The 13940-nt window shown below is 42.5% G+C and overlaps 1 protein-coding gene across 1 annotated transcript; it reads left to right on the top strand.

The window, feature by feature from the left end:
* Window positions 1-1119: 1119 nt before the first annotated feature.
* Window positions 1120-11607, top strand: firrm (fignl1 interacting regulator of recombination and mitosis). Its single transcript, XM_086116586.1, has 25 exons — window positions 1120-1280; window positions 1461-1591; window positions 2263-2301; window positions 2400-2488; window positions 2567-2671; window positions 2759-2899; window positions 4480-4642; window positions 4753-4837; window positions 5778-5916; window positions 6102-6191; window positions 6275-6339; window positions 6423-6571; window positions 6804-6933; window positions 7057-7243; window positions 7564-7646; window positions 8178-8229; window positions 8628-8717; window positions 9029-9214; window positions 9312-9431; window positions 9650-9745; window positions 9817-9930; window positions 10040-10147; window positions 10229-10309; window positions 10384-10530; window positions 11278-11607. Exons 2-25 carry the CDS (start codon window positions 1498-1500, stop codon window positions 11503-11505), a joined length of 2781 nt encoding a protein of 926 aa, XP_085972712.1. The 5' UTR covers window positions 1120-1280; window positions 1461-1497; the 3' UTR covers window positions 11506-11607.
* Window positions 11608-13940: the final 2333 nt, after the last annotated feature.

The following is a 13940-nucleotide window of genomic DNA, read 5'->3' as shown; positions in this document are numbered from 1 at the left end:
CTGCAGCATTTGCGACCGTGTGGCAAGTAGAGGGCCACAAGAGATTGCTGATACGGTACATATCAATGACACAGTTGGAAACCTCTGGAGTCACCGCAGTGACACGTACATTAGGATTCGGAAATCCTCATGGGACCCGATACTAGCAGGCTTGTTGTCAAACACACTGACAGCAAAATAAGAAAATAGTGCAATTATTTATTTTAAGTCACTGTCGAATGAAAATAAATGTCTTTTAAATTGACACACCACAGAGAAGAGTGTTATTCATAAACCTGCCAATTTAAAATCATGAAAAAACAAGTCACGGTCACTTTCCTCGGCCGACGGCTACAGACACCTGCGGCACGCTGCCGGGAAACACACTGCATTGAAAGTGTGATTGTTTACGCCGCATTTCAACACACCATTAGAGAAACAATAGCTTTCCCACATACTCAGGCCATCAGCTCCCCCACAAGAGACTCCAGATAAAACTTTGAAATTCCTCAATGCACTGTTATTGCTTAATGACTATTGCAGCGTAAGCAGATAAATCAATAAGTATTTCATTCACTTTGTTGTATTTCGTATGATGCTTTGTGTGTGTGTGTGTGTCTTTAAATTGAAAGTTTTTCTCCCCTGCAAATCCGGAATAGGAAATTGATAGGTAGATGTAATAATATATGTAATATAGTAATATATTCAGTTTTTTTAAAATTAAGGGTTAATTTGAACAATAGGTGATTTTTTTTACTGAAACGTCATAGCTATAATTTATAACACATGGTAAAATCCATATTGCGTGTCAAGTTTATCTCTTGATCGAACTTATAATAAATAAGTTAATAAATAAAATATATCAGAAACTTGATGTGCTGAAAAAAGTAAAGCCGCTTTTTAAATCAGCATTAAAACTCCGTTGAGGGACACATGAGGCCATCTCTGATTTAAAAAAAACGCTTATCTAGTGTTATAATTGAAGAATTAGTCAGCACAGACTACAGAAACATTATGAAAAATAGTATTGTTATCGTTGAAAAAAATGTGTGTCACTGAAGTATAGTAAATGCAAAAAACGAGCAAAAAAATTGCCCTAAACTCCAGCTGGAAATCTGTCTGCGTGGCGTCACATCCGGTTACAGCTCTGACGCGCGAAACATTGAAGCGTCTAACGCCAACTTTTGCGATTGAAAGGAATAAATATGGAGTTGTCAACGTGAGCTGAAAGCATTGGACTGCGTCCGTGAAATAACCGATGCGAAACACGAGGATGCCGAAAGCAGTTTGCCGTTAAGTCTGTAAGTACAATGATAACGACGATGCTATGCTAAGGCGCTACGTCAAATTAGCCTAGCCACGTAAATTCCCCCCTTTGAAGTCTTGAGTGAAAGTACACATGTCGTTGGGCAGACTTTACAAAGCTGACTCATGTCTCGAGTGAGTCACTTATTGTTGTTGATCTTGTGTCGTTCGGACAGTGTGTCCGATCTCTTCTGGTAGACCGGCGGCGACATCATGTCTCAGACCAACACTCTCCTGGACGAGGTGGTGCAGTGGAACCAGGAAACCTGCCGCCAGCAGCTCAAGGCTGTCCTACCCAAACTTACCATATCCTCCCCAGTCCTGCCTTGTCACGGAATTGCACATAAAACTGACATTAAAATGAGTAAATATGTAGCTTTATGGCTTTCTGCATGTTTTGAAAGTACAGAAACCACCATCTATTTCATTTGTTAACGTGGAATATATCCTCAGCTATTTGCTGAAAATCTCACCGACGGTACTTATGCGTTTTATGCTTTTTACAGTGACCCGTTTTCACAAAGATAAAACATAAGGAAGGGGGAGGGAAAAAATAGCAATTGACTAAGCTCCCGTAGGAGCTTAGTATGGATTTGGGGAAAACAAAGACTCAGAAAACAGGCGAGCATGAATACACAACATACAGTATTTGAATGTTGGGGAGGAGCTCAGTTTAACCTGGGTTGTAAGGGGAAGTTACGGAGAGCCTTCGCTATACAGGATCTACAGGCTAGCTTTTCAAAAAGATTCCAGTGTGATGAAAGTCAATTTGATGTCCATTAGTCGCTGACGACTTCATTGATATTTGTACAGTACAGTAGTACTGCTATAATAAATGTAAAAAAATTTGGAGGAGGGAAAGGTTTAAAATAATCCATATTCACTGCTCACGAACTAATTCATTGCTACAGGAAACCATTGTTCAAGCTAACAGATTTTCATGTTTCTCTGCTGTGATTTTCTTTAACTGTTCACACACTTTACATCACAAGTCTGAGGGCTGGGATGATCATATACGTAAGTTACATTTTGTTATTTTTTAAAAAATAATTCTGTTTGATTAATTTTATCATTGTGGCTTTTTTTTTTTTTTTTTACCCCCAATTCCTTATTAGGTGTACTGAAGATAATAACGGACTTGTTCCTCCCTCACATTGCTCTGTTAGATCTGGAAAATGAATGCTTCTCCAAAATTTTACCAAAGGTGAATGGCACACCTTTACCTGTTATCACCGTATCATTCTGGTTGCGTATTTTTGATCATTCTTTTTCATATCTCCAGGCGGTGACCATGTTTGACAGCATAATGAAAGAACTTTCAATCCAAGTTGGAAGTTTGTCCAGTCAAAACACTGAAGTGTGCTCCTCACTGAGGAACATTCTGATGGTGGATTACCTCAAACTTGAATTTTCACAAAAAAAAAAGTACCGGTAATAATAATCTTTCTGCTTTGGTTCTCTATCTTCTTTTCAGTCTCTGATGCAGATCATTGATGCAATGTCTGCATGCATGCGTCACGTCTGCACGTATGATGAGGTCCCGGACGTTATGTCTATCCGCACCTTACTCTCATGCGTCCTGAAGGTTCTGCGAGACACTTTTCAGCACTGTAAGGTGAGTCGCTTACGTTCTACAATGGCTTTGAATAGTTTGGATGCTGCAAAACCAAAATCCATATTAGTAAATTGCATCCGGACAACGGCTGAATGATTTTGAAAAATAATCAAATTCACATTTTTTTTCCTTACAATACAATACAATACTTGCTGATTTCTACAGCGCTTTCACAACAGCGGCAGCTGTAACAAAGCGCTTAACAAAACAGTTAACATAAAGTAAAATAATAAACACAACACATAACATAAAACACGGACAGGCGTGCAGTCCTAACCACTTTTCCGTCACACGCTTTGTTGTTTGAAGCAGTTTGAGACGAAAGAGGAGAGAATCAAAGTGTCCTTTGACCTTCTCTTCTTCTCTATATTGCTGTTGCGATTTAACCTGTGATGGGAATTTGACATCTAAGCGGGCAAAAAAATGTAAGTAACTGTTCGTACTTTTGAATGCTGACCAGTTATTTTGCGGATAAGCAAAGTTGCCTGCTCGTGCACTAGTCTGCACTCTGTGTAGCTGCTCAAAATGCTGATTGCGCGGACCTTCACCACCTCCCAACAAGATAAAATGACATTGACAGATCTGTGAACGGTTCAAATCGCATAATTTTTTAGAATGCTTATTGTCTTGGCTTCCCTGGACAAGACAAGCCCTTCCGGGGACGGCGGTTACTACTGTGGACAGCTTATCATGTTATCAGGTTACAGGCTGCATGAAAGGGTTCATATGTGATTACAATATTTTTTTCCAAGGTCCTCTTTCCGTGTATTTTTTGAACAAACAAGCAATAAAGCACAAATATTTGGGTTTTACAAGTTAGGCTCACGCTCGAATAAAAGAAAATTAACCACGAATTAAAATGAAAGCCAGTTTTGGACTTCAAATCGAGTTGTTAAAGGCCTAAACACATTGACTTGTGGTCCTTTAAGCATTCACAACAACTTTACTAAATTCTCCCACTTCCAACTTTTCATGAAAAAAGGATTTGTAAACATGTTGACTCTTGAGCACAGACCTAAAAACGTGATGATTTAAAGTTAACAACTCACCATTTAGTAACGTGTTCTTGTATCAAGGCCTTTCAGTCGTTGTCACGGTAACACAAAGCTGTACTCTTGAATCAACTTGCAGTAAGAGGCGCATGGGGGTGTGCAGTTTTTCCACTCGTATGAAACCAGTAGTGGGTTTTCTCCGGGTACTCCTGTTTCCTGCCACATTCCAAAAACATGCGTGGCAGCTTAACGGAAGACTCTAAATTGTCCCTCGGTGTGAGTGTGAGCGCAAATGGTTGTTCTTCTCTGTGTGCCCTGCGATTGGCTGGCAACCGGTTCAGGTTGTCCCCCAGCTACTGCCCAAAGACGGCTGGGATAGGCTCCAGCACCCCCTCGCGAGCCTTGTGAGGATAAAGCGGATCAGAAATTGAATGGATGGATGGAATTGGGAATTTCTCCATTGCGAGACTATTAAAGGTTTTCTTATCTTATCTTATCTTATGGATGGATGAAAGCAGTACGTCAGTGTGCCGCCTGAAGGGAATGATCCCTGACGAGAAATGACATTTCTTGGCGTATCGTCGACAGGAGAGCGAGGCGGTCTACTGCGGCCATCTCTCCGTGGTGGCTGACCTTCTGCAGAGTCTCTTCAAGGAGGCCTGCGCCCTCCACAAGGCCCTCTTGGAGCTGCTGGACGGGCTCTCGCTTGATAGCAGCTCCTCTGAAGAGGTGGCGTCAGACATCGTCGTAGGTTGTACCAGTTGAGGAGATGACTTCCTCCTGTTTCCTCTGCACCATTTTCGCGGTCGAGCTTCTTTGCATGCTACGAACGCAACGTTGTGTCTTGGTCATGTTCCTCAGTAATTCACAGCCTCCTGGACATTTGCTCGGTCATCTCGAACCTGGACATGGCGCTGCATGCCAACACGTGGAAGTTCCTCATCAGGTCAGTGCTACAAACACTCATGATGTTGACTCAAATTTAGAAATACAGATCATGTTTTTCAGACTATAAAATGCACCGGGATTAGAAGGAGCAATATCAACGAACGGGTCTATTTTCATACGTGAAACACTCTGAAAAAGTGTATTATTTACAACAAAACGGTCAAAATAAGACAAACTTCATTCAACTGCGGGCGGCCCGGTGGTTGACTGGTTAGCGCGTCGGCCTCACGGTGCAGAGTTCGATTCTGGCCTTCTTGTGTGGAGTTTGAATGTTCTCCCCTTGCCTGTGGGTTTTCTCTGGGTACTCCGGTTTCCTCCCACATTCCAAAAAACATGCGTGGCAGGTTAATGGAACGCTCGAAATCTGGGGTGTCAAACTCATTTTTGTCGCGGGCCACATTGTCGTTTCTGTTTTCCTCGGAGGGCCGTTACGAGACTGAATTTTTGTCAAACCGAATGTTTAACCACCTCCAACAAATTGAAGGAGAACTTGTTTTGAAATCAGAAGAATTATGGCGTGTTCAAATATTGTTGTTATGGATTAGATATGACAATTAGAAATTTTGATTCAGACTTTAGCAAGCATCATGGAGGTTGACATGCTTGATTTGCTTTCGCGGACCACATAAAATGATGTGGCGGGCCAGATCTGACCCCCTGGGCCTTGACTTTGACACCTGTGCTCTAAATTGTCCCGAGATGTGATTCTGAGTGTGAATGATCATTCGGTTATGTGTGCGCTGCGATTGGCTGGTAACCGGTTCAGGGTGTCCCCCGCCTACTGCCCGAAGACGGCTGGGATAGGCTCCAGCACGCCCTTCCACCTTTGAAAAATAAAATAAACTCATAATATTGACGGAACAAAAGATTAGACCGCCCCCCCCCCAAAAAAAACTCTGTGGAGTTCCTCCCTTTAAAAGCATCCTTGCCATGCTCAGGCAGAGTCTCAAGTACCAGTCGATGGTGGAGGAGCATCTGCATCACGGCGACATCAGCGCCAGCCTGTGCGACAACCTGTTGGCCTCTCTCCACAACGCCGCGGATCTGGCGGAGCAGATAAAGCATGCCGCTCTGCAGGTTTGCGGCCGCACGCTCGCCAATCAGCACAACTGTCTCCCACTTATAGAATGATGACCGCCCCATCCTGTGTTCAAGCCCTCGCGTGATCTAGTTTGTATTGCATAACATATTTTCAAGTCGAAGGTCTCCAGTTCGGCCTCGTCTGCTATTTTACCCTCGTGCACTTTTGTCTGTTTTGCTAGGAGGCAACGCAATGCGCAGAACACAAGCTGTTCCTGAAAACTGCAAAGTTGTGCAGATTTTTTGCCAACACTTTAGTTCATTACGTAAAGGTAAAAAAACCCCAACAACATATTGTCACATAATCATCTTCAACTTACTTTAAAATAAAGTTCAACATTCGCACCCTCTCAAGGAATTCAACGCCTTCTTAACGAGGTCTTGCGGACGCTTTCATCAATTGTACCTCCAGATTATCAGGTACATGTGATCTGCTTTACGCAAGATGTTTATTTGACTTGGCGCCTTTGAGCAAGGTGGAAATGTGTCTCGCCATCTTCCAGTAAATTCCCTCCCAGCTTGTGTGCTGCGGCGTTGCCCCCGTCTCTTTCCGAGGAGCTCAACGCGGCGGCCGTTGTTCCAATGGACGCGCTTCTACTTCAGCTCTTACCTCTCCGGCCTTTTGCCGAAGTCGTCTTGCAGGAAGACCCGCGTGAGTTTGTCGAAACACACAAAAATCAATCTGTTGCATTATTGATTCTTTTTATGATTGAGCAATAGACATGATGGGTTCCGAAAGCCCGCGTGAGTTGCAGAAAACAAAACAAAACTATTATTGTGGTTTACAAGTCTGAATTTAATTTTTCAAATGTCATTGATTTATTGTCTTTCTATTTTTTCGTTTTGCGGAAAATGCTTATGAGCGCTTGGCTTTTCCTACGCAGGGTTAAGTCTGCAGCACGAACTCCCTCAGTGTCTTCTGCTGGCGAACGTGCTGGATCTGTTGGCCTCCCAGCCTGAGGAGGTGCTGCAGCTTTGGCACTCCGGCAGTCAGCATTCAGAGGAAACACCAAGGTCAAGTTGCTTCATGCAACATTTTTTTTCTTTTGTGTGGGAACAGTGGGAAGGACGCCACCAGAGCGAGTGAGAGAGACCGAAAATAAATCATTAAACTTTTAGAAGGACCTGTGTTTGCAGGCTTCCTCTCTACCAGGCGGTCTTCTGTAGTTTCCAACGTTGCTATGCTGAGCGGAAGCTGCCGGTGTTGTTGCCGGGGGTGATGACGAAAGGCCAGGCCCAATGTCGGGTGTCTTTGCACTGTCACGTGTGTGTGCACCTCTGCGCCAGCGTTGCTGTTCTGTCTCCGCTTTACCTCCCTATTCTGGTGAGTTCTGCACAAAGATGACACTGCATTGTAAACAGCACATTGGCTCATTAAAAAAAAAAAAAAAAAAAAATCATAAAAATGCCAGCACGTTTCAAATGGCCTGTGTGAAATACACCCTAAATTTCACTTTAAGAGTTTCGTGTGAAATCCTCACTCCAATCTCATTTTGGCTTCTGCCTAGGGATTTCCTCCTATTCAAGACAAACAACTCTTGTACTTTCATTTTTTGTCCCCCTCTGCTTTCACTTCATTTCACGATAACATTTTCTCACTCTGTTTACAGTGCAGCCCTATTTTTTTTTTTTTTTATGTTGCAGGAGCGGTGCTTGGTGGAGGCCACGCTGCAGGCCGATACCCACACTGCCCTGCTGGCCACCGATGTGTGGTGCTTCACCGCGCGGTGAGGAAGAATTTGTGGTGTTCCTCTTTTAAGATGTCACACAGTGGTTAGAACATAACATACAGACAGAAAATACATTCTTTTATGTTCTTCATCTGATTAGCTTGATAGCTTAAACTGTGACATTATTCATGCCAATTTGCTTGCTAGCAATGTTTTTTTTCCCCCTTCTTTTCCGAAAAAGGTCAATTATGACTTGAGCGACTCACTTCTTCGTATTTTCTTCTGAAATGCTCCAAGATGCCACAAGATGGCGCCAGTGGCCTGTCTCAATGGCCATGAAGTGATGCATCTCAATCCGGAGACAAGCTTTGTATTTTGGGGAGGAACTCAATTTAACTTGGCCTGGAAGTAGAAGTTTTCACTCCATGTGCCTGTTGGACATGAGCACTTTTGTTGTTTTATTTTGATTATTTAAACCGTATTCATTTTTTAGGGTAATGTAAAATTAGTTTGAATTTTGAAATGATATTGGAGTTTTTGGCGTACTTCCTGTTAAAACTTTCTATATGTATATTTGTGATTTTGTAGGTATGGAACAGCAGAACTTTGTCTCCATCATGTGCTCCTCATTGCTCAACTGGTGAGTATTCTGTAGGACCCCCCCTGCCCCAATTTATGGAGTTTGGGTATTGTTCAGGGGCCCATTAAGGAAGCAGAACAAGCAAATATTGAAAAGTATCACGCAATCCAAGATTTTATTTGAGTATCCTTATTTGTCTACCTGAGAGAAGCAAGCAGTAGAAGCACCTCCCAGTGTGGTGCAGTGCCGTATGGATGCAAAAATAACAAAATCCCATAATCTCTCTGTAGGGGGTCCCCAGCGGTACCCCGACTGAGGTGACGGTTGATGTCGTTGGAATAAACACCTTTTCCATAATCCCTTCAATTCAGGCCCATCTCACACATTTGCAACCAGAACCCCCTCTGATTCTTCACACTACCGATGAGCATCGCTTCTTTTTGCTTCTGCCTCCTCAGGTGAAAACCTCCTCGGCCGAATGCCATCAGCAGTCCCATCTGGGCTTGCTGCTCAGACGCATGCTTTTTCTCATGACGCCCAGCCACCAGGTTAGCAGGATCTGCATGCAGTAGTCCCCAATATTTGGGGGGAGAGTCGTGAATCGTGAAAAAACTGTAACAGTAAATTGCGCTTCCAGTTTCAAACTGTTTATAATTGCCCATCTTAATCACTTGAACTGTAAATGTACCACTCCCAGAACACTTGAAAATAATTTCAAACTTATTTTACAACATTATGTCCAAAAAAAAAAAAAAAAGAACCACAATTAGACGGTGATTCACTACATCTTTATATGTGACATTCCTCTTTTTAATATACAGTATACATATGTGTGTGTGTGTATTTTTTTTTAACCTAGATGGAATTTCTGGCACGCTTCCCTTCATCCGAGGCTGAAAATCTCCCATTATGGCGTCACGTCCTCCTCAGAGCTCTTTCAACTGATGCCCGTCAACGCGTGGAAGCAGATGTCGTCGCCTTAGCTCAAAAAGCTTTGACCGAATGGCAGAGTGGAGGCTACAAACTGGGCCAACTGGGCAAAGTGGTGAGGACAGTAATAGTATTATAATGAAGGTCCGATCCTGGTGGGTGAATAGCCCACAGAAAGGGCTTTTTGAATATGCTACTGTTGTCGTTTCCAGAATGCGGTGCTACACTGCCTCCTAGTGGTGGTTCAAGCAAAGTCACCTGTTGAGGAACGCCGCGTGTCATCTGCATCAAGGATCGTCACACAACTGTGGCAGAGAATCGCACCACATCAGGTGAGACACATCGGACTGACAGAAAAAGTTTCATCTTTGGGCTACAATCCCAGGAATAATTTGAAATGCGCTGTAAGCTCTGCTTCAAACGTTGTTGCATTTTTTTTTTTTAGGTTCATCCCGAAATGTAACCTCACAGCAAAGTATTGGCGCATTTTTTATCATTTGCGTGCGCTGTATGCATGTGTAGTGACAACACTTGTTTCCGTAACGTGCAGGTGCAGACCCATCATGTGCTGCGCATCACTCTGCAGCTCCTTTTGTCCATCACGGCAGTTTTAGTGAACAACGTGGAAGCGCCCGTCATCATTCACGTATGTGTCGATTTAAATCTTAAGATTGACATTGAGAACCGAGTGGAAATTGTGTTTTTGGTGTGTTCTAGGCTCTGGTGTGCGTAGACGCCGTCGTGTATCAGAAGTGTGCGGATGAGCTGCTCCTGGCCGCACTGGAGTTCCTTTCGTCACTCGGGAAAATCTTTATCCCTCCTGAAAACCAGGTACTGACTCCACTGACTCCGGCCAATCACGGCACTGGATTTGACACTGGTATTTCCACATAATTGTATTAGGTCTTATCGACATGTATACTTTTCTGCCTGCCTCCAGAGTGAAATTTTTCCCAAATTGAGCAGCCTGTTTGGAGCACTGTTAGCGCAACGTTCCTCCTGGTTGCTCCATCAGCACGCTTTGGAGGCTTTTGCTCATTTTGCGGAGGTACAGCAAGGGAGCTTCGTTCATCTTGCAGTACTCATGCTACAACTTTATTTTATCAACCATCACCTGTTGATGTTTCAGGTGACAAACCACGAAGAGGTTATTTCCTACAGTTTATGTGTGGAAGAAACCAAAAGCAAAGTGGTGAATTTTCTTAGCAAGGTAAGAAAAGTCTACATTTGTCAGTCAACGTCTGGAAGAAGGCCGGACGTAAACATGACCGTGTTTTGTTGTAGACTGTTACTACACCGGAAGAAGTCAAGGAAGCGCAGCTAGCGAGAATCCAGGTGGAGAAAACAGTTTTAGAGCAACATAACCAGAGGCTGGACACCCCAAAACAGATTCCCACGGAACTTTCCGCTCCATCTGTGACTCATTCAGAGGTTAGTAACATGCTGGGTGGGGTTAGATTTAGAATTGTATTAGTTTCATGTTTTGGAAGAAATACGTTAACCCTGAAGAGCTACCGTATTTTCCACACTAAAAGGCGGACTGGACGATGAGGCGCACCTTCAATGAATGGCCTATTTTATAATTATTTTTTCATTTATTGGACGCACCGCATTATAAGACGCAATCTACAATGCATCCACTAGATGGAGCGATGCTCAAGGAAACAACAACAGGACAATGAGATGTCAGTAAAATTTATTGAATAAAGCAGCGACACAGTTGACTTAACCAACAGCAAGTTATAACATTGACTCGTTGACGTTGAACTCTCTTGCCGCTGCTCTATTTCCGTGTTGAACTGCGTAACCGATCGCCTTAAGTTTGAACGCTGCGTTGTCAGCATGTCTCGAGCAAGGAGGCATTTTGGGGTCGAAATATTACCGTAATGACCATACACAAGGCGCATCGGGTTTTAAGGCGCGCTGTGAGCTTTGAAGAAAATGGAAGGCTTTTAGGTGCGCCTTTTAGTGCGGAAAATGCGGTATTTAAACCATTTTGGCTGTGGAACCCAATGATGTGTAATTTTACAATGATGATAAGAAATAGTGAAATGTTTTGTGAAGAGGAAAAAAAATCTGATACATCAGGCGGTACTGTAATTTTTGATATGGAAAGGTCAGTGTTTTGGTCAATATGTATTCTGTCTAAATGTTTTGTTGCCCCCATTCATCACTCAGCCGCAAGCCAAACGAGCCCGGCAGGAAAGTGCTGCGGACGAGGAGTACAGCCGCGGCATGCGGGCAGCTGAAACCGCGTTGAGGGCGCTCCATGCGCTCGCTACAGGTCAAACGGGCACACAGGAACCACCGCCGCCTCCTCCTTCGTGGCTGGCATCCCGAGTACAAGCGCTGCATGCGCTTCTAAATGATCTAAGCTCAGCCACATCCACGAACTCGCCCACGTGATCTTTTTATTGTATACGAACATGTAATCTGTCGACTGAGGGCGCTTGTCTGTTTTTTTAAAATGTATCAGTCTTGACTGATGATTAAATATTTGAATAGAAAGTCTTAGTTTGTTTTTATTTACTCTGAGGTCTGACGTAATACGTGAGTGAAAACTTAAAAACTAGTGATGTGCTCCATGGTTTGAATCCCTCAAGTGTGTGCCGAGTTATCAAGATAAGTGGAGTGGTTCATGAATGGGGAGTCGAAGCGCGTGTTGATGACGTCAGTGGTGACGTTTGAAGCCCCGCGAAGGGGGTGTACCACATGACTGATTCAGGAAATGATACAATAGGTTCGAGTGTTCGAAACAAAAGCGACAAAGAAACGCTATGTTTCACATAACTTTACGAATACATAGTCGTTTTTTCCGGCCAAAAACCCCTTACTATACATGGTCGTTTTTTTGGGCTAAAAACGCCTCACGATACATAGTCATTTTTCTGAGCCAAAACGCCTTACTACATACAGTACATGGTCGTTTTTTTGGGGCTAAAAACGCCTTAGTATACATGGTCGTTTTTTCCGGCAAAAAACGCCTTACTATACATGGTCGTTTTCTTTGGCCCAAAACACCTTACTATATACATGGTTGTTTTTTTTCGGCAAAAAACGCCTAACTATGCATGGTTGTTTTCTTCGGCCCAAAACGCCTGACTATAGTAAGGTGTTTTTAGTAAAAAAAAAAAAGACCATGTACAGTAAGGTGTTTTGGGCCGACAAAACGACCATGTATTATAATAAGGCGTTTTGGGCCGAAGAAAACGGCCATGTATAGTTAGGCGTTTTTTGCCGGAAAAAACGACCATGTATAGTGAAGCGTTTTTAGCCGAAAAAAACGACCATGTGTAGTAAGGCGTTTTTAGCCGAAAAAAACGACCATGTATAGTAAAGCGTTTTTAGCAAAGCGTTTATAGCCGAAAAAAACGACCATGTACCGTAAGGCGTTTTTAGACGAAAAAAACCACCATGTATAGTAAGGCATTTTTAGCCCAAAAAACGACCATGTATAGTAAGGCATTTTTAGCAAAGCATTTTTAGCCGAAAAAAACGACCATGTACAGTAAGGTGTTTTGGGCCGAAAAAAAACACCCATGTAAAGTAAGGCGTTTTGGGCCGAAGAAAACGGCCATGTATCGTTAGGTGTTTTTTGCCGAAAAAAACGACCATGTATAGTAAGGCGTTTTTAGCCGAAAAAAACGACCATGTGTAATAAGGCGTTTTTAGCCGAAAAAAACGACCATGTATAGTAAGGCGTTTTTAGCCGAAAAAAATGGCCATGTACTGTATACTAAGACGTTTTTAGCTGAAAAAATCGACCACGTACTGTATAGTAAGGCGTTTTTAGCCGAAAAAAACGACCATGTATAGTCAAGCGTTTTTAGCCAAAAAAAGATGACCATGTATAGGAAGGCGTTTTTATCCGAAAAAAAACGACCATGTATAGTAAGGCGTTTTTAGCCGAAAAAAACGACCATGTATAGTAAGGCGTTTTTAGACGAAAAAAACGACCATGTATAGTAAGGCGTTTTTAGACTAAAAAAATGACCATGTATAGTAAGGCGTTTTAGCAAAGCGTTTTTAGCCGAAAAAAACGACCAAGTATAGTAAGGCGTTTTTAGCCGAAAAAAACGACCATGTATAGTCAGGCGTTTTTAGCCCCAAAAAAAAAAACCGACCATGTATAGTAAGGCGTTTTTAGCGAAAAAAAAAACGACCATGTATAGGAAGGCGTTTTTAGCCGAAAAAAACGACCATGTATAGTAAGACGTTTTTAGATGAAAAAAACGACCATGTATGGTAAGGCGTCATTTTTTTCGGTAAAAAACGCCTTACTATACATGGTCATTTTTTTCGGCTAAAAACACCTTACTGTACGTGGTCGTTTTTTTTGGGCTAAAAATGCCTTATGAAAAAAAGCCATGGTGGGTTTTTTTTGGCCAAAAATTACTTACTATACATGGTCGTTTTTTTCCCGGCTAAAAACGCCTTACTATACATGGTCGATTTTTTCGTCTAAAAACGCCTGACTATACATGGTCATTTTTTTCGGCTAAAAACGCCTTACTATACATGGTCGTTTTTTTCGTCTAAAAACGCCTTACTATACATAGTCGTTTTTTTCGGCTAAAAACGCCTTACTATACAGTACATGATCGTTTTTTTCGGCTAAAAACGTCTTCGTATACATGGCCATTTTTTTCGGCTAAAAACGCCTTACTATACATGGTCGTTTTTTTTAGGCTAAAAACACCTTACGACATGGTCGTTTTTTTCGGCAAAAAACTTCTAACTATACATGGCCGTTTTCTTCGGCCCAAAACGCCTTACGATACATGGTCGTTTTTTTCGGTTAAAAACACCTTACTATACATGGTCGTTTTTTTGGGCTAAAA

The sequence above is a fragment of the Hippocampus guttulatus genome, chromosome 7 (genome assembly GCF_054856545.1).
Source record: "Hippocampus guttulatus isolate MCC_2025c chromosome 7, RoL_Hgut_1.0, whole genome shotgun sequence".
NCBI classification, from domain to species: Eukaryota; Metazoa; Chordata; class Actinopteri; order Syngnathiformes; family Syngnathidae; genus Hippocampus; species Hippocampus guttulatus.
Note: the sequence above shows the minus strand (reverse complement) of the source record. Positions and strands in the feature narration are given on the sequence as shown.